The 19,995-nt window shown below is 44.5% G+C and overlaps 1 protein-coding gene across 1 annotated transcript in view; it reads right to left on the reverse strand.

Moving 5' to 3' along the window:
- Positions 1–594: 594 nt before the first annotated feature.
- HS6ST3 (heparan sulfate 6-O-sulfotransferase 3) overlaps positions 595–19,995 on the reverse strand; it is a 534,806-nt gene continuing 515,405 nt past the window's right edge. The window contains exon 4 of the mRNA XM_050950170.1: positions 595–2,343. Within this exon, the coding sequence (XP_050806127.1) occupies positions 1,635–2,343 (709 nt within the window). The 3' untranslated portion in view covers positions 595–1,634. The remainder of the gene's footprint in view (positions 2,344–19,995) is intronic.

The following is a 19,995-nucleotide window of genomic DNA, read 5'->3' on the forward strand; positions in this document are numbered from 1 at the left end:
AGGCTACATCCCACAGACTGGTGTCTGGCTCCTGTGCTTCCCTTCCCTTCGCAAGAAGGGAAGGTCTGGCTGGAACGAAGACCAGCCTCTCAGGTAGCCCCTAAAAACTCAGCTGTGAGGGCTTAGTCCCTCAGAGTCTATTACCCCGTCACAGGGTTTACCTTCTACCCCTCTTCCTGGGGCATGGTGCGTTACCTCCACTCAGGGCAGCTCCAGGAGCAGTGTCTCACAGCTGTCTCCTCCTTGGCTGGATTCCCTCTATTACCATCAGTCACTGAGCAAGCAACTTTCTTCCTCTTCACCACCTCATTCTGTGGTAAATTCCCCCCTCTGAAGCGCCCCTTCCCCCTCCCCCCCCGGTAGGCTGAGCAAGTCTTGCAGGTGTGTCTCATTAGCCTGGATCAGGCCCAGAGGAGCTTGGTAGTCTCCCTCATAGGAGGGTGAGGGCAAGTCACTTCACACACCAACCCATGCCCCTCCCAGCTCAGAATCTCTGCAGGCGCCCTTGCCACCATCATTCCCAACCCCACCTGCAGAACAACATCCTCCCCCCCCACATCACTACTGGTCCCTCCAAGCTAAGAACCCCTTCTTCTTGCCAAAACTCAGCACAGCATGGGCCCACCCCATTCAGCTCAGAGCTCTCTTCCCACCAAGGCTCATAACAAACACATACACCTCTCAAGATTCAGTGTACCTTTATGACCAGAGCCCTTATAACAAATTTGGAAAGTGTCCGACTAATACTTCAGCTTTTTCCACTCTTTTTCTTGCCTTTCTTATTCCACGCCCTTTGTGGATTTCACCTTTCACAAAAGTCAAAGCTGATATTGTTACCTCCATCCAGATAGGGTGAACAGGCCTGTGTGAGCTTCCCCAGAATGGATCTCATTTCTCAGCAGTAGTACTTATGCCATTCATTTGCCAGGCTCTCTCAGAATGGAGCCTGCTTACTAGCAGGTTTTGGTGATGCACAGCCAAATCTGCTAGGGATTAGGTTAAGACCTTCTAACTCATTTCACTTATAAACCGCCCATGACTGCAGGCTTTCAGAAATAAAAGAATAGTTTCAGCCCCATGTGTCACCTAGTCCTAAATGTAATTTAATCACATTCAGTATTTTCTTTTTCTTACTTAAAACACTACATGTAAACATCTGAAGGGCAACATGGTTTTCTCTGTTGCATTCAATACAGAACACAGCTACGCAGGACAGTCTGAAATACACCAGTGTCAGCAGCTCAGTGGTTCTCTGATTTTTGATTCATATCATCACAAGTTTCAGCTGCTCAAACTGTACAGAGTACATCAGTTAATGGAAAAAAAAGAGCTATCTTTTCCAGCCACTCTCATCGCTTAGGCCTTTGAAAGAAGTTAGTATTTGATAAGAATCTATTCCACTGCCAGTTAATAACACTGATATAAGGAGCATTGAGAAACACAAAAATATATATATATTCTCCTAGCTGATAGAAACTAAGAAAAACTAAGACAAAGAAGGGCAGCTGTGAGACTCAGTCTCATCTACCAAGGCAACACTACTCATTCCTTGTGTAATCTCTGAGTAACCAAGTTCAAGAAATTATCAGGGTTTTCAATTCTCTTTTCTTTTATTTGTCTAAGAATGAAAAGCGTCACCATCGCTCCACTTGACTGTTATAATCTTCAGTAACAGCTATTTCTGCTGCTGATTCTTCCTTCTGCCACTGGTGCGCCCTTTGCTCCCGGAGTAGCTTCCGCTCCTCCCGCCGTTTTTGCCGGTTCTTCTGGTGCTCCTCTTGCTTGGAGTACTGAAAGCGTTGGAGAAAGAGGTCTTTAGCATATTCATAAAGCTGCATGTCCAGAAAGTTCAACACCTCTATGCGCTTCCGGGACCCTTCATCAATATCCACATTAGAGGCCCGGGTAATATTGAACTGGGTGAATGGGGAAATGAACTTAAGGTTGAATGTCCTCTCAAAGAGATACTGTGTTTTCCTCTGAAACTCTGTGAGTCCAAAAAAGGCCATGTTTTTCAGGTTGTTCTTGGCGCTTTGGAGAAGGATCATATTTCTCTCACTTTCATTCATAAAAGTCAAGTTGTAACATCCAACCAGGCTTAGGTCTGCCAGCATGCGAACCTGGCGGTTGTTAGCCAGGTTGTAACCACAATGCATGAACTCTTGCAAGCTGACTCCAGACCAGTCATCCCCCAGGTAACAGGTAGGCAGCTCATCTGGCGTTGGACTTCTTCCATCACACATGTGGAGGGAAGTTTTCCATGTTGCTCCTCTCTGGACGTGTTTCCATTCACTCAAATACCGTGACACTGGATCCCTCAGCATTGTGATGTAATAGAAGTTCCTGGAACAAATTTTTAAAACACAGTTTTAGGATTCAGCAGCTTTTACTCTTATTAATTAGCAATTTTTATTTCTCTCTGATGAAATGCTTGCTAACCAACGACTTCGTCTTAGGGCAGGTCTACACTTAAAACACTGGATTAGTGCAGCTGCACCACTTAAGTAAAAATGCTCCTATGCCAGCGGGAGAGCTTTTCCCATCAGCATAGTTAATCCACCTGGCATGAGGCAGTAGTTGTAGATGGGAGAAGCTCTCTCACTGACATAGCACTGTCTATACTCAGGGGGTAGATTGGTATATGTGTATCACTCAGAGGTGTGGATTTTTTACATCTCTAAGCGACATAGTTATACCGCTATAAATCTGTAGTGTAGACCTTGCCATAACTTTTTCAAATGGGCCAATGCACTTGTAAAGCTTAAGCCTCTAGAACATTCCTAGCAACTATGACATGTGGATAATAAAATTTACCACACCACAAGTCACTTTCAAGAAGGTGGACTGAGGACACATTTTTATCCCTAACCCATTTATCCATCTGTTCTTCATCATGGTGATTTTTGAGGCACTTACTAGTTCTGAAAGAGGAAATAAGTAACATTAACTACCTCCCAGTGACAAACACAGTGGTACAAAGTGCAAACCTTAACGCATGGTGAATATTGTGAACAAACTAGAAGGCAGTTTGGTTTTTGTGATTAATTCTTTTTATTAATTTTCATCCATTTGTGATTAAGGAGATATGCTACAAAACAAGCTGCAGACAAAAGAGGGATTTTTTTTATTTTGAGGAAAGGAGATTTTAACCACAACCAACTGTGCAGTGTTCCATGACAAATCCAATTGTACTCAATAGACTCTTTTTATATGCTGGTATTTAGCAATATCGGAATCAATGGGAGAAGATACAACGGTTCAAAGATAAAACAGTGAAACTGTTGTTGTGTCCTTTGAGGATTTACTATGCTGAGGATTCCAGACCACAAAGATGTGAATTCTCTCACTACTCTTGTACATAATGAGAAAATATTAATCCTGTCAGCTGTCTTCTGAACTGAGACAATATGACTCTCTACAGCACATGGTTAGAATATATGAGCAGCCTGGACAATACCAACTGGATGCTTCAACTGCTGCAATGTGGAAGATTTTGGCATGACCAGCCAACTTGCAAATGGGTCATTAAATGGGTTACACTGAGGCCAATGACAGGACTAAAATCCATTTACATGACTTAATTTGAGTTGAGAGACGGATTAAGACTAGTTATGATCATGGATACTAAAATCACTCACTGCTGATAAGTGTAAAGGTTAACATGTTCAGCTGTTATCTGTTAGGAATACAAAAAAGATACTAAAATCTACCTGACATCAAATAGAACAAGAAACTGCAGACCTCAGTTTGTCAATTTATCTTTCAGTTGCCGCATTGAGAGTTTCTACATCTAGTTATGGCAATGTGAAAAAGACTGAAATTGAGTATGCCTAAACAATCTTTCATGTAACACGTTTACTGTTGAAGATTTTATTCAATAACAACTTAACCTAAATTATAGGGTGATATAAAAATAAGACAAAACCAAAATACTTTATAACTTTTGTCAGCTGGAATAGCAACTAAAAGTCCACGAGTAAAATTAACACAACTAGTGTGGTACAAAAAGAGGTGTTTGCATGACTCATCTGGCTCTGAACAACACGTTAATAAAATATGAGTCTCCAGCACCTGATCCACTGAAATTACCCTAAGGCCTGGTCTACATGAGTCTGTTATTTTGGAATTAGCCGAGTTAATTCAGAAAAAAAAAAGATTCCGTCCACATGACCAAACCGGCTTTTTCAATTTAAAGGGCTCTTTAAATCGATTTCTGTACCCCACCTCGGCAAGTGGAGTAGCGCTTAAATCGAGATCACAATCCCGGGTTAAAGGTATTGTGGACGCAATTCAACGTTATTGGCCTCCGGGAGCTATCCCAGAATGCTCCCTTGTGACCGCTCTGGACAACACTCTCAACTCCGATGCACTAGCCAGGTGGTCAGGAAAAGCTCCAGGAACTTTTGAATTTCATTTCCTGTTTGGTCACCATCAGCACAGGTGACCGTCAGCACAGTCCACCATCACAGGCAACCATGCAGAGTCCACCATCATAAAAGATCACGCAGTCCCGGATTCACAGACGAACTCCAGCATGGTCCGAATGGGAGCTACTGGATCTCATCGTATGTTGGGGAGACGAGTCTGTTATGGCACAACTACGTTACAAAAAAAGGAATGCAAAAACATACACTAAAATCTCCAGGGCCATGATTGAAAGATGCTACTCCAGGGACACAGAGCACTGTCATAAAAAAATCAAGGAGCTCAGGCAAGCATACCAAAAAGCCAGGGAGGCAAACGGGTGCTCTGGGTCACAGCCTCATACATTCCATTTCTACCGTGAGCTCCATGCAATTATGGGGGGTGACACCACCACTCACCACTCTCCGTGGACACCTGCAAGGGGGGAGTTGCATGGAGTGAGGAGGAAGAGTCATTGGAAGATGAAAAGGAGGAGGAGAAGGACAGTGCCCAGGCAGCAAGTAGGGAATCCGTTTCCCCCCCTAGCCAGGAACTATGCTTAATGCTGGAGCCAATAGCCTCCCCCCACTCCAATGACCCTGGAGAAGGTACTTCTGGTGAGTGAGAGCCTGACTGGAGCCACGCAGTGATGGTGGGGGGGAACCCAGTCGCACTGGGCTGTTTGCGTATAGTTTAAAGGGCTCATCCCCGCTCAGAGCCTCATTGGAGCCACACGATGGGTGCAGGGGGGGTGTTGGGTGTTGTGTGAAGTGATCATCCCAGAGACCCTGCAGGCTCTCCTTTATGGCAAATCCACCAGGCATTGCTTGCTATGGGAAAGGGGTCCCAGCAGTCTGAAAACACTGACATGAATTTAGAAGAAGCAGAACCTCGTGTGCCCCTAGGCTGCCTGCAAGCTGAATTCTGTTGCCCAGCTGTGTGTGATGGCTTACTCATAGCAAAGTGTCCTCTTTGTCCTCTGAAATGTATATTTTAAAATACTAACCTTCCTTTTTCTCCTTCCGCAGGCCCCTATCTACTCCGTCGAAGAGGTTGGTTCAGATTAGAAGGCGGAAAAAACAAACTTGGGCAGACATATTCGCTGAGCTCATGCAGTCCTCCCGCACTGATAGGGCCCAGCTGAATCCGTGGAGGCAAACAATTGTGGAGTCCCGTAAAGCATTACAGGAACACAAACAGAGGAGGGATGTGCGCGATGAGAGCAGGCAGAACGCTATGGTCAAGCTCATGGGGGAGCAAACTGACATGCTCCACTGTATGGTAGATCTAATGGGGGAAAGGCAGCAAGACCACAGACTGCCGCTGCAGCCCCTGTATAACCACCTTCCCTCCTCCCCAAGTTCCATAGTGTCCTCACCCAGACGCCCAAGAACACGAGGGGGGAGGCTACAGGGACCCACACACTCAACACCAAAGGATTGCCCAAGCAGTAGAAAGCTGGCATATGTGAACTTTTGATTTGGTTTCTCAACTTGTCCCTCCCTCCTCCTCCATCCCCCCAACCCAACCCCCCCCAACTGCCTTCTGATTTCTCTCAATGTGTTGTGCAACAAATAATAATACAGAACATTTTAAAAACAATTTAGACTTTATTTCCTTTCATATATATATAGGGGGCGGGTAACTTCAAGAGAAACAAACACAACTGTCACATCATACCCTGGCCAGTCATGAAACTGGCTTTCAAAGCTTCTCTGATGCGCAGCGTGCCCTGCTACGCTCTTCTAATTACCCTGTTGTCTGGCTGTGCAAAACAGGCCGCCAGACGAGTTGCCTCAACCTCCCACTCCGCCATAAATGTCTCCACACAACAAGCAGCAATTACAGTTGGAATATTGGTTGTGCTGAGATCTAACCATATCAGTAAACTGCGCCAGCATGCTTTCAAATGTCCAAAAGCACATTCTACCATCATTCTGCACTTGCTCAGCCTATGGTTGAACTGATCCTTACTACTGTCCAGGGTGCCCGTGTACGGCTTCATGAGCCATGGCATTAAGGGGTAGGCTGGATCCCTGAGGACAACTATAGGCATTTCGACATCCCCAACAGTAATTTTCTGGTCTGGGAAGTAAATCCCTTCCTGCAGCTGTTCAAACAAACCAGAGTCCCTGAAGATGCGAGCGTCATGCACCTTTTCTGGCCATCCTACGTTGATGTCGGTGAAACATCCCTTCTGATCCACCAGTACTTGCAGCACCATCGAAAAGTACCCCTTGTGGTTTATGTATTGGCCGCCCCAGCGTGCCGTGGCCAAGATAGGGATATGCGTTCCGTCTATCGCCCCGCTGCAGTTAGGGAACCGCAGCGCATTAAAGCCATCTACAATGGTCTGCACATTTCGCAGAATCACTACCCTTGATAGCAGCTGGTCAATGATTGCATTGGCTACTTGCAGCACTGCAGCCCCCACAGTAGATTTGACCACTCCAAACTGATTCTCGACTGACCAGTCGCTGTTGGGCAATGCAAGCTTCCACAGTGCTGTGGCCACTCGCTTCTCAACTGCGAGGGCTTCTCTCATTTTGGTGTCTTTGTGCTTCAGGACAGGGGACAACAAGTCACAAAATTCCATGAAAGTGACCCTACGCATACGAAAGTTTCGCAGCCACTGGGAATCATCCCAGACCTGCAACACAATGCAGTCCCACCAGTCTGTGCTTGTTTCTCGGGCCCAGAATTGGTGTTCTATGGCATGAATCAGGCTCAATGCCACCATGATCTCCCAGTCACCACGTCGTGCTTCTAGGAACGTCTGTGTCCATGTTCTCATCAGTATAGTGATTGCATTGTCATCGCTTCCTTGCCCAATTTTGCAGGTACTGCATATACTGCCGGATACTGCACAAGGTATTTACAATGGTCAAAACTGCAGCGTAGATCTGAGCGGGCTCCATGCTTGCCACGCTATAGCGCCTGCATGGGTAATCCTGGAAAAAGGGCGCAAAACGAGCTGTTTAGTTCAAGATGGCCGATAAAAGGTGGTAAATGGTTGTCTTCTGTAGATTTCATGGAGCTGGGAAGCTCGTTAGAGCTGCAAGAGTGGGAGAGCAGAGTTTGCAGTGGAAACGTGAGCAGAGTTTGCGGCGGAAGCTGTGTAGCTCTGTTCACGATGGCCGAAAAATGGCGGGGAATTGTTGCCTTCTGTAGCTTCCACCGGAGCCCATGATCGACAACATGGAAAAAGTGGCGGAAGCTGTGTGGCTCTGTTCATTGTAGCCGAAAAAAGGCAGGAAATGGTTAGATGAAAGAGTAGATAGAAAGACAAGAGGACATGCAAGGTGGATTCATAGTACCAGGAGACAGGCGGTGCACCGTGCTGCACCGTCTGCTGGTAGTATGGCATCTGCCATAGCTTTCACGGAGGGACGAGTGAGTGATGGCACACACCCAGAAACACCTGCAAGAATGTTTTTGCCCCATCATGCACTGGGAGCTTAACCCACAATTCCAATGGGTGGCAGAGACTGCGGGAACTGTGGGATAGCTACCACAGTGCACCGCTCCGACATTTGATGCTAGCCTCAGTATTGTGGACGCACTCCACCGAATTCATGCTCTTTAGCTGGGACACACAACACTGAATGTATCAAATCATTTCCGAAAGGTCGAATTAATTTCGTACTGTAGACGTACCCTAAGATTTCTTCAGACATGATCTCAAGATGCTTTTATTGAACCTACCCAACACTCAGAAAAACAAATGGTGTTGGGGACACACACTGCTGAAACAATGAACACTTCGAGAGATCATCTTTCAGAAGATCTCACTTTAGTTGAATGAAAAATCCAGGAACTCTTCAGAATTGCTGGATGTAATGTCGTTCCTATCCAGATCATCACAGCGTAACATCCTTTTCTAAATGCTGAATGACTCCCACTGCTTCTCCAGATGCCCTAAAGCGTAGCAAATAAAATTGAGACATACTCAAATTCTTGCTGAAATATGCAGGTATCTCCACCAGTTCAGAGCAATTAGAAGGCAGGAGGGAATCAAAAACTTTTTTTTCTGTCTTATTCACTCAATCAATGACCTTTCTGCACAAGAACTATAATGTATTTTCTGGAATGATGTTACAGTGTCAGAAGTGTTGATTGTGCATTGCTGCAGTCTCTCTTCCTGGACTACTAGCTTCTGGAAGCAGCTGCTCCTGAAATGATTTCACAGCAGAAGGGATATACATTTTTTGAATGAGCAAGAAGGGGCGTGTACTGGGGAGTGTCCTTGTGTGAATTGCTATTACAATTTGGATTAGGAATTGTATGGTTTGCCTTAATGTTTGGCAAAGCTGAGGAGGGACTATATGGCATAAATAATTTGTTCTTTGTGCAGGTACCCAGTTCCATACTATCTAACAGCAGTTTCATCATGCTCTATTGGGGTACTTATACAGATCCTGTCATCATAGTTCCTGAGCATCCCATGACCATTCATAATGAATATTCCCAGAAACATCCACTTTGACTACAGTCCCTATAAACTAGGAAGTAGTAGACATTATTTCCCTTGAGCTGAAGTTATACTTGGCTGTAGAGGACTTTGGCTTCCAAGGGCTGTTAGAAAATATTGAGCAATGCTTTTCCTTCTCAAGAAAAATGTTCTTCTTCACCATCACTCTGCTTTGTGTTTATGAGAACAGATTAAGACACGCTTTCAGGCAAGCAGATGGAGTTTTGCATATGTTACAAGTGAGACCTGGACAAGCAGCCAAACTATTGCATATCGTTCTCTGCCACTCAACAGCTTTGAGCATAAAAAAATTGTATTTCAGCTTCTGAGCCTTGGATCAGCACTTTTGCAACCGCTACCAGCATCACTAAGCAAACATACTGGTTGCAACACTAACGAAAACAGCTGTGCTCAAAGTGGCTGAAACACACAATGCCGAGAACATTCAAAGGCAGCTGGAATGTGTGGCTAACATTTGGATCACCTCACAGGGTCTTATACAAGGCTTCTTCCTCATATGGTTGCCCTCCCTCTCTGGGATAGTATTGGATGTTAATGTATATGTTAAAATATTGCTATTGATGGTTATTTACACCTTTAATAATGTTTCAGTCTTTCCTCACCAACCTATGGCATTTTCATTCTGGTGTGCCTCGGGGCAATGACAACTAGTGAAAGTAAACCTTCCAGTGCATAAATCATTTCCATCTCATTACTGGCAGATGTATTTGCTGTTCTATAATGGAATATGAGCTGAAAAGCAGAATCCGAAACAAATACAGTGAAATGAATGAGGAAATGCCTTTGTATGATTTATGCAAAATTCCTTGTGACTAGCCAAGAAACTTTCTTCCTTTACTATATTTACTGTATGACTACTGAGCTTTTCAGTGGTCTGTCAAAACTCAGGCCTTGTCTACACCACAGGGGAAATTCGATCTAAGCTATGCAATTTGAGTTATATAAATAGCATAACTCAAATCGACATAGCTTAGATCTACTTACCAGGGGGGCAATGTTGATGGGAGATGTTCTCCCGTCGACTCCCCCTATTCTTCTCGATCCAGTGGAGTACAGGAGTTGACAGGAGAGTGATCTGCGGTCGATTTAATGGGTCTTCACTTAAACCCACTAAATCGACCACCGATGCATCGACCGCCACTCGTCACTCCCCCGGTAAGTGTAGACCAGCCCAAAGATATTCTTTCTCTCAGTCTGGCTTTCATGAATTTAGTTTGTGGGGGTATGTTTACATTGCAATCAGGAGATGTGATTGCAGCATTAAATAAAAGCTAGTTTGAGTAGCAACAGCAATGAGGCTGTGGCAGCACAGGCGGCTGCATAGGTTAGCTCTGTTCATCCAGGAGCCTGCGTACATACTTGGATGGCCATCACCCATGCTGCCAGGACCGGCACTAGGGGTTTGAGTGCCCTAGGCGGACAGCAATTTCGCCACCCCGCGCACTGGTCCTGCGGCTCCGGTGGGGCTGCCGCAGTGGTGCCTGCGGAGGGTCCAGTGCTCCGTGGCTCCGGTGGAGCTGCCGCAGTCGTGCCTGTGGGAGGTCTACTGGAGCCGCGCGAGGAGCCAACCGTCCGCAGGCACCACTGCGGCAGCTCCACCGGAGCCGCGGACCAGCAGTCCCTCTGCAGGCACCACTGCGGAAGCTCCACCGGAGCTGCCTGCTGCCCCCTCCGGCAAAACGGCGCCCACCATTTATTCTGGCACCCTAGGCGATTGCCTAGGCTGCCTAAATGGTAGCGCCGGCCCTGCATGCTGCCATGGATTCACTGCTATTGTTACTTGAGTTAGCCTTGATTTAGCAATCTCAGAGTTAGTTCAGGTATGGCTACAAAGGCTGAAATCTCTCCTCCTAATTGCAGTGTAAACATACCCTCTGCAAGAAGATGGACTGAGAAGTCCTGTACAGCTAAATCCTCTGTTTATCCACAAAAACATACAAAAAAGGCTCAATAGCTGGACAAGCTGTCCCACACTGCCATACTGTTGTGCCTTGGACCTATAATGGCCATCAAGGACGCCACGTCATGTCAGAAGCTTAGGCCATGTCTACACTTACAAGCTTACAGTTGCACAGCTGTACCAATACAGCTGTGCCACTGTAAGATCACTCGTGTAGTCGTGTTATGCCGACAGGAGAGAGCTCTCCTGTCAACATAATAAAACCAGCTCAACAAGCAGCAGTAGCTATGCTGGCGGGACAGCATCTCCCACCAACATAGTGCTGTGGACATGAGCTTATGCTGTCAAAACTTACGTTGCTCGGGGTGTGTTTTTTTTACACCCTTGAGTGACAAAAGTTTTGCCAACATAAATGCTAGTCTAGACATGGTGTAAGTTAAGCACCCAAGTTTTAGGATGCTTATTTGAACTCTGAACCTTTATCTTCCATCACTGGAGTTTGTATTTTTTTTTGCTATATTGACGGTCAGGTCTGATGCTTGTGTGTGTTTTAGAGTGTTCTATTATTGCAATGACATATAATGTTACCCCAATGCAGTTTATGAGTGGGAGGATGCAAGACCTAATGAGTATTTGGTCTGGTAGGCACTAGATCTTTAATAGCCTGAAAAGTATTTTGTTTTTCATGCTCTCTTGTCTTCTACACATGCATCTCCCATGTAGGGGACAGGATACTTATGAGTTCTATTCAAGGAGTCACCTCAGAATTCTTCTATCATGGCAGAAGCAAGGGGCTTAGATATCCTGAGACTGGCGTACATTTCCAGATGATTGTGCCTCTACATTAGCTCCTGTTAGAAAATCAGATGGGTGGGAAGAGGCATCTGTTGCTGCAGAGGAAGCATTCATGTCATGGGTTTGCCTGGGAGGGGAAGGAATTTTATGGCCCTAAGACATTGATACATTTTTTTTTAAACTACACTAAAACACCCCAAGTTGTGCACACAAGCCTCTGGTTGTTGTGAGACCATCCCTGTCTTACCTGGAAAATTGTCTCAAAACATTTTCAAATGTTGGTAGTTATGGTCGAAATACACACATACTTCATAATTCTCAATACGTAGTACAGGGGTGGCTAAACTTACTGACACGTCGAGCTGCATATGATAATCTTCAGAAGTTTGAGAGCTGGGGAACCACTGCTGGGGCTTGGGGCTTCAGCCCCATGGGAGGCATCTGAAACCCCAAGACTCCCCTCCCCATTGGGCATAAGCCAGAAGCAACGCATGGGAAGCATGTGGGGGGGGTCACATGCCCCCTTCCCCCCAATTTTTGCCAGAGTTTGCTGTCCGTGCTCGGTCATATGACGCTGTTGGGCCCCTTCCCTGCACAGCAGCTACTGCAGCTGGCAAGCTTGGAGCTGTGGCCATGGGGAGAGGCAAAGGCAAACAGCTGGGAGCTATAGGGAGAGCCACTGCTTTTGCTACTGCCTCTCCCTGGTGAGCTAAAGCAGTGACCCCTCCCTGCAGCTCCCAGCTGTTTGCTGCTGCCTCTCCATGCAGAGCTAAAACCGGGGAGATGGAAGGAGGAGCTGCTGAGGGTAAGAGGGGAGGTGTGCCTGGTGGGGTGTGACTCAAACTGTTGGGGGGGAAAACCTTTACATTGTGTCCCCCCCCCCTTTCAGCAGGCACCAGTCATCTCTGGCAGGGAGCTTTCGAGTTGGATAAGGGGCAAGGAGTCCCGGGGGGCAGTTGGGACAGAGAGCAGGGCGCGGTTGGATGGGGTGGAGGTTTGGAGGTGATGGTCAGGAAATGAGGAACAGGGGTGTTTGGATAGGTGTGGGAGTCCTGGGGGGCCTGTCAGGGGGTGGGGGTGTGGATAGGGGCCAGGGCAGTCAGGGGACAGGGAGACTTGGATAGGGTGTGGAGTCCCAGGGGGCTGATTAGAGGCAGAGGTCCTGGGAGGGGGCGGTCGGGGACAAGGAGCAGGGGGGGTTGGATGGGTCAGGGGTTCTGAGTGGGACAGTCGGGGGCAGGGAGGGGGCAGGGGCCAGGCTGTTTGGGGAGGCACAGCTTTCACTGCCTGGCCCTCCATACAGTTTCGGAACCCCAATGTGGCCTTCAGGCGAAAAAGTTTGCCCACCCCTACCATAGCCCCATCAGCTCACTTCACAGCCATGAGCTCCCCCCTCCCCCAGTCTGGTAGGCTGAGAATGAGGGGTGGAGGGGTTCCACACTTTAATGGTAAAACAGCTGTATGAGGCTCACAAGCCCGGTTTGGCCACCCCCGACATAGTATCTGGTTTTGCAGTAAATCTTGTTAAAACTGGGACTGGCTGCTGGGCTAATTCCTGAAAAAAGGCACAAAAAGTGCAAGAAAAAAAGTTAAACTGGGATCCATTTCAGTCCCTTTCTTTGCCTGTTAATGAAATCTAAGAATTTAGGCTATTTTGAGGCCAGACATGCATTTGTCTCTGCTTAGTGACAACAGAATCTCCTCACTTCGAGCTTGTCCATTGTAATCTGGCTACAGACCACAATGCTACCCACTGCTATAATACAAAACACAGAATTATTTTCTGTCACCTTGTTTGATATACTGCTTTCACTATAGTCTGCTCATTCTTTATTTCAGTGGACTACCACCTGAAGTGAACCAAACCTCTAAAGCAGAGAGTCTCGGCATTCAGAGCCGAACAATCAGAATGTGCTTTGACACGCTGATGAAAAGGTATTTTATCCAAGCCTTCAAAATGCATGTAAAGTAATTAAGAAGGATGTGTTAAGTAGTTGGGGATTTGGGAACTCTGATTCTCAAGCGTCTGATGCCTACACAAGAATATTAGAGAAACAATGTGGGTGAGGTAATCTCTGTTATTGGACCAACTTCCATTGATAAGTGAGACAAGCTTTCAAGTCACACAGAGCTCTTCCTCAGGTCTGGGAAAGGTACACCCAGCATCATACAAAATGCAAGGTGAAGCAGATTGTTTAGCATAAGTAGTTGGCACATACTGTCCTATTGCAGTAATAGGACAAAAAGAGGGGATTAGTGGGTTACAGATTGTTGTAATAAGCCATAAATCCAGTATCTCTGTTTATTCCATGATATTTAGTGTCTAGCAGAGTAATGAAGCACTCTATGTGGCTTGACAGCTTGTCTCTCTCATCAACTGAATTTTGTCCAATAAAATATATTACCTCACCCACCCACGTCTCTCTAATATCCTAGGACTGACACGGCTACAAGAATAGTAATTAGTAATAGCTGCATAGTATACATCTGCCAGTCTAACCTGAAGTCTAACTTTTAACAGCTAGCATTGTAATGATAAAATGGAAACATCCATGAATCACTTCAGCTCACTTTCAAAACAATCATTAATCCAATGCCAACTTGCCATTCATTAAAATTTATTTTCTGCAAGAAACTCACACCTTTTCCAGGATAGATACTCAGTCAAATCCCTTCCTAGGATAACTCATGAAAGTCAATGGGTTAGCACAGGGAAAGCTTTGGGCCGCTTAAATTATTTGGCCCTATGATATACAAATAAATGGCCAGATTATGTAATCTATACACAGGCCTGAGTAAATCATCGTATGGAACCACACTGCCCTGAGGGAGCCCTGGGAGGGATTGTGCCTCAGGAGACATTGCAGGCATGCAGCGTGGAAGTGTGGATGCTGGATCAGCCTTTAAGACCAGCACAATCCAGTCCTAGGTGTATCAAAGATGAATGCTACAAATTCTCATGTCTCCAACAGTATGAGAATATCAGATACACTAGCATTTACATTAAAATGAACACACCTGGAAATTCACAAGGCATTATTTCTCACTGGTGTGAAGTCCAGTATCTTTGTTAGCATTAGACAATGAAACATGTCTTCATTTCACACCATAATAATATGAAACACTTTAAATCTTTAGTTAATGCTGCAGTAATATCATTTTGATAGAAAAGTATAAACCTGTTGGAAGTGCAGAGCCTCATATTAGTTGCACTGATCACATACCAGAGCATTTTGCCTCTTATATCATCATGGAACAGACATCACAGCTGAGTGAGATTTGTTACAGAAGTGACAGATCACCACAAAATGAGAACAAAAATGTGTTGTGTGGCTTCATGAAGTAGACAGGTGCAGTAGAGGGCTGAGTGACATCTTTACTGTTATTTCTCACCCACTGCATGGTGCAGCCTGCACACGACAGCTCAATCAGAAGCTCTGAACACAAAAACTGCTAAAACGAAAGATATTCTCTTCTCACTCACAAAGTCAGTTGGGACCTTATCAACTACGACTAATGGGCTTGTTAAACAAAAGAGCAGCAAGAGGGCTTCTGAGTCCTATTTGCAGGCTAGGGAGCTTTGTAGCAAAATGTGGGGGGCAGGATCAGATGCAGAAAGCCAGCCCACAGTAAAGTGGTGCGATATGTACATGGCTGCCTTAAGGAGCAGCCTGCTTTGTGCCTCCCTGTTTTGGGATTTTTGTGTGTTCTGAATTCTAAGAAATAAAGTAGTTTTACATTGCAAACTTCCAGAATGAGTATTTTATGTTTATCTAATTTATCTGTTTGTATTGCATGAAGCATACCACTTCTAGATTTAACCCAACATCCCAAAATCAGAGACAAGACCTCACAAGAAGAAAAACACTTCCCTAATAGAGACTGCCATTTTGAACCTAGTCAATCAGAGGATAAAGGACAAGGGTAAAATATTCAAATTCTGACATTGTAATTCTGCTGCCAGATTGTTGTACAAGCAAAATCTGTGTCGCAGATTGAAAGTTCTAAAGATAATGAAGATGAATATTACACCCACATGATCGGAATAGAGTGTCCAAGGTCCACTTTCAAGAGTTTGTAAATTTAATACCATTAGTGGTTCTAATTCTCAGGTTGATGTGGGTATGTTTATATGTAGATTCTTTACTCAAACAACGTCATTAAGCCACTACTCACCATTAAAAAGTCAACATACACCAACAGTTACTGCAGATATCTCCTGTTCTGAGTGCTTGGAAAAAAATTAGTGCCTGAGGAACTGAGCACCCAGAACTTCCACTAGCTTCAACTGAGACTGAAACCACAAGCCCCCATTTCACTTAACACCTTTGCTATCACAGGGCCAGATCCTGCAACTGATTCCACAAAAAGGACACCTGTGCAGAGCACCACACATCAAAAAGCCCAGCTGCGTGGTCCCAGTTGCCAGGTCTGGCCCATATTTCTTAACTTTCCAACTTGCCAACAGGTAACAGAAGCCATTGCAATGTTTGAAAAATGGCTGAAACGTGGAATACCCGTGTTTTGTTGCATATCACACCATAATTAATAATGGGTTATAAACCTGGGTTTAAGTATATTTTCTAGAGTTAGTCAACATTTTCCAAAACAAAAAAAAGGTGTTCACATTTTCATTTTTTTCAAGATAACTGGAAAATTAAAAAAATTGGCTTAATTTTGTTTTGTCTGTGTTGGTTTAGATAGAACAGGAAGGACTCGGAGTCTGGCATCCTAGACTGTATTCCAAGCTCTGCAAAGGGACTGTGATCCATAAGGAAGTTAATTGTGAGGATGCAAATTCTGTTACTGTCAATTGAAATGTGTTATTTAAGCATTAGGAAACAGTTAAGAGGTGTCACAATACTTATTTCATTGCTTTTTATGGGAATGTCACATCTAACCAACATTAATGTCTCTTCAATGAAGTTTTTGTTTATGAAGAAGAGCTCTGTGTAGCTCAAAAGCTTCTCTCTTTCACCAACAGAAGTTGGGACAATAAAACATACCTCACCCACCTTGAATATATCCTGGGACCAACGTAGCTACAACAAAATTGCTTATATATATCCCAGTAATGTCCAAGATTTGCAAAACTGTCAGTTTTTGATTAGCCCTTGAAGTATTAAGTTGAAGTTTTATATTTGGGAAATCAGAGAAACTTCAGGAAAGCTTTACAAAACTTGCTAATTTACTGCATGACTTCTGATCAGAGGATTAGTGTCCGACACCTCATTCTGCGGAATGTCAGATGAACGAGAACCACCTTTAAAGACAATTCAATACTAGACATCAAATAACTAAGAGGAGGTGATTTTGTGTATTCCTAAGAACAACCAAACAAAAACAAAAAAGGAGAGAGAACCCCTCATAATAAAATGATACATGTCACTTTTCCATTCAGAGTGGCTGATTTTCCTTTAACTTACACCAAAGGAAATTCATTGACTTCAATAGAGTTACACTCACGTAAGTGAAAGGAGAATCGGGTAACTATTTTATTTAGATAGGGTATTGTTATTGCCTCATATTCCTGAGAACATACCACCCAATTCTATGTTAGCCCAATGACCAATTGCAGCTATGATGTGGTTGCATAGACTAAGACTCCCCCCCATTGTTTTCGATCCAATACATGCAAAAGGGTAAGACAGGATATTGATAGTTTGTTTGCGAGTGAAGATGAATGAACTGGAAATATACAAATCAGGCCTTTTATTTGTCCCCTAGAGTGTAAGTTTTTTGAGGCAGGCACTGTGTCCTCCTCTATGCCTGTACAATGCATAACACATTTTGGATGCTATTGTAATGTAAATAATCATATTAATAATAATCCATTATTATACACACCAAGTGGCCACAAAGTCTAATGAGTCATCAGTGGGACTGGAGCTCAGGACCTACTGCTCCAAAAACACAGCTGTAGTAGGGACGAGACATTTTTTTTGACATGGTGGAATGTATTTGTTATTGTGCAGAACTACACTGTTGCCAAATATACAGTACCAATCACAAAACTCATCAAAATAGAATCCCTTTTGCTACATAATCATATTTGCCTTCACTTGTTCCCTAGTGACTGTGCAAGAATAAATGTAAAGTAACATATCATAGTGCAAAGGTCCGATGCTTTACCTTTTCCTCTTCTGGGCTGTAGCTCTGGCTATGGCAGCAAGTGCCTCTGCTTTGAATTATTTAGCATATTCATGGATATTTATTTCAGTTGCACTTCATCAGACATGGACTCTCTAGAAGTTGGAGTGGATGACAGACCCACTACACGTCGCCAAAGATGTGATTTATGTTCATGGTTATGAAGTCTGGGTCTTGAGCAACTCCCAGGCTAATGACATGATCCGTCACACACAGGTCTAATCACAGAATATCAGGAAGGATACACAGGTAGTGTCTGAATACCAATCTAATAAAACATCCTAACATATTGTGTAGTTTAGCTGCCATCCTTGGCGCTGCTGTGAAGCTGTAAGAGAAGATTTTCAAACTGGGTGCCCAAAATGCATATTTAGGCATGTAAATAAAAGAGGCCTGATTTACAAAGATGAAAAGCCCCTCAAAAATCAGTTCTGCTGCAGGCACTCAAATACCTCTGAAAATCTAGTCATCGTTATGTATGTGCCTAATTAAGACTTTAGACATTAAGAGTTGAATACTGTGGACATAGTTCTGAGGCATATAAAATACATAAAAGCGTAAGACAGGGGATTGACAATTTACTTGAGAGTGAAGAAGACTGAACTGGAAACATACAAATCAGTCAATTTAATAGAAAAGCAAATATGCCACTTTCCATCAAAGTACCGTGATATAAATTGTTCTGAATCACATCTTGATGAGACAGCAAACTAGCAAGTCCCCTCTACAGATTTGTTTCTTGTCTAAATTACATACAGCTCAATTGTTCTAAGCATCCTTTAAATTGCTAAAATGAACTAACAATAACTAATGTAGCTAGTCTCTTGTTGACATAAATATAAATACAAAATACATACAGAACAAAGATCTTGTATACTGAACTACTCTAACTAAGCACAAGGGGGGAGTGTTAAAAACTAAGTAACAGCTTCAATAATTTCCCTCTCTTGCCTGGCCCATTGTTATGCCACTGAATGAAAAGAAAGAGGAGATGGGGGCTGTATTTTCCTCTCTTCCACCTCTCCTCTCCCCAGTGCCTTCTCTCACCCTTGCATGGTGGGGAGGGGCCACCAAATCAGCCACTTCTAAGAGAGGCCTCATGGAATAAAGGAAGGATGAGCTGGGGTGATGATCCACAATAGCAACTTCCACAAAAAAAGGTCTGGTACCAGAAAGGCATGGAGGTGGCGGGCGAGCAGGAAGTGGGGAGACTAGTGCTGCTCTGCAGGAGGCAGCAGATGACCGTAGCTCTTCAGTCCAGTCTCAGCTGGCCTACTGAACTGCTCCAGACCCCTCCTTATGCTTGACAACCCTCAGGAGGGAAATCTTAGGGGCCACAGAATTCAAGTAGGGTCTGGGGCGGTATGTAGCTCCCCAACAAGGATTTCTTCTCCTCAGACTTGCAATGCTGCACTTGGCCACCAGGGAACATTTGCGAGGTAAGACCAAGGAGTTGGCACTAGAACCCTGCAAGGGAGAGGGTTGCAGGTTTTTAGCAAGGTAACAATAGGGTGACCAGATTATTTACAGTGAGAAACTGGGAGGCCCATTATGGTACTGCATTGAGAAATCATCCAGGATGTGAAAGAGGAGTGAAAGAGAGCCAGCTGCATGTTGGGGGAAGAGATAAAGTAAAAGTGCCCACTCCTTCCTCCTCAGCAAAGCAATAACCCTCCCTTTAACTCTGTGCCACTTGTTGATATGGCTCTATGAGGAAAGTTTGGCTCAAGGACTTAGTAAGAGGACATCTCATAGTGACACCTCATCAGTCGGAGGGCTGCCATGTGCTAGACCTGTGGTCCCTGAGGTGCATATAAATTCAGCCAACTACTATCAGTTTCACCAGCTTAGCTGGCTGCAGACACAAGGAATCACAAAAACCACGACAGTACACAGGGTTTTGTAAAATTCGACAAGGACAGACCCTGAAAGCAGGGACGTTCCGAGTTTAAAGAGACATTCTCTGTTTTCCAGGACACATGTGCAGGTGACAAGAGAATATCTGGGGAACGAAAACAAAACAATTCCCACCCATCCCCCAAAACCTCAAACAACCAGACATATCTTTTGTGGTTTGTGTTCGGTTCAGTCTGATCCTACTTACTTTTGAGATGGAACAAAAAGCAGCCCCAACCTCTGAGAATATTTGGAGGGTGGAAGTGGGGAGCTGGAAAGGTGTATTTGGGCCAAAAGTGTCATGAGTACAAAGAATAATGAATACAAAGAAATTGATTTGATGTTAAATAGACCCCAC

The sequence above is a fragment of the Gopherus flavomarginatus genome, chromosome 1, assembly GCF_025201925.1.
Source record: "Gopherus flavomarginatus isolate rGopFla2 chromosome 1, rGopFla2.mat.asm, whole genome shotgun sequence".
In the NCBI taxonomy this organism is placed as follows: domain Eukaryota; kingdom Metazoa; phylum Chordata; order Testudines; family Testudinidae; genus Gopherus; species Gopherus flavomarginatus.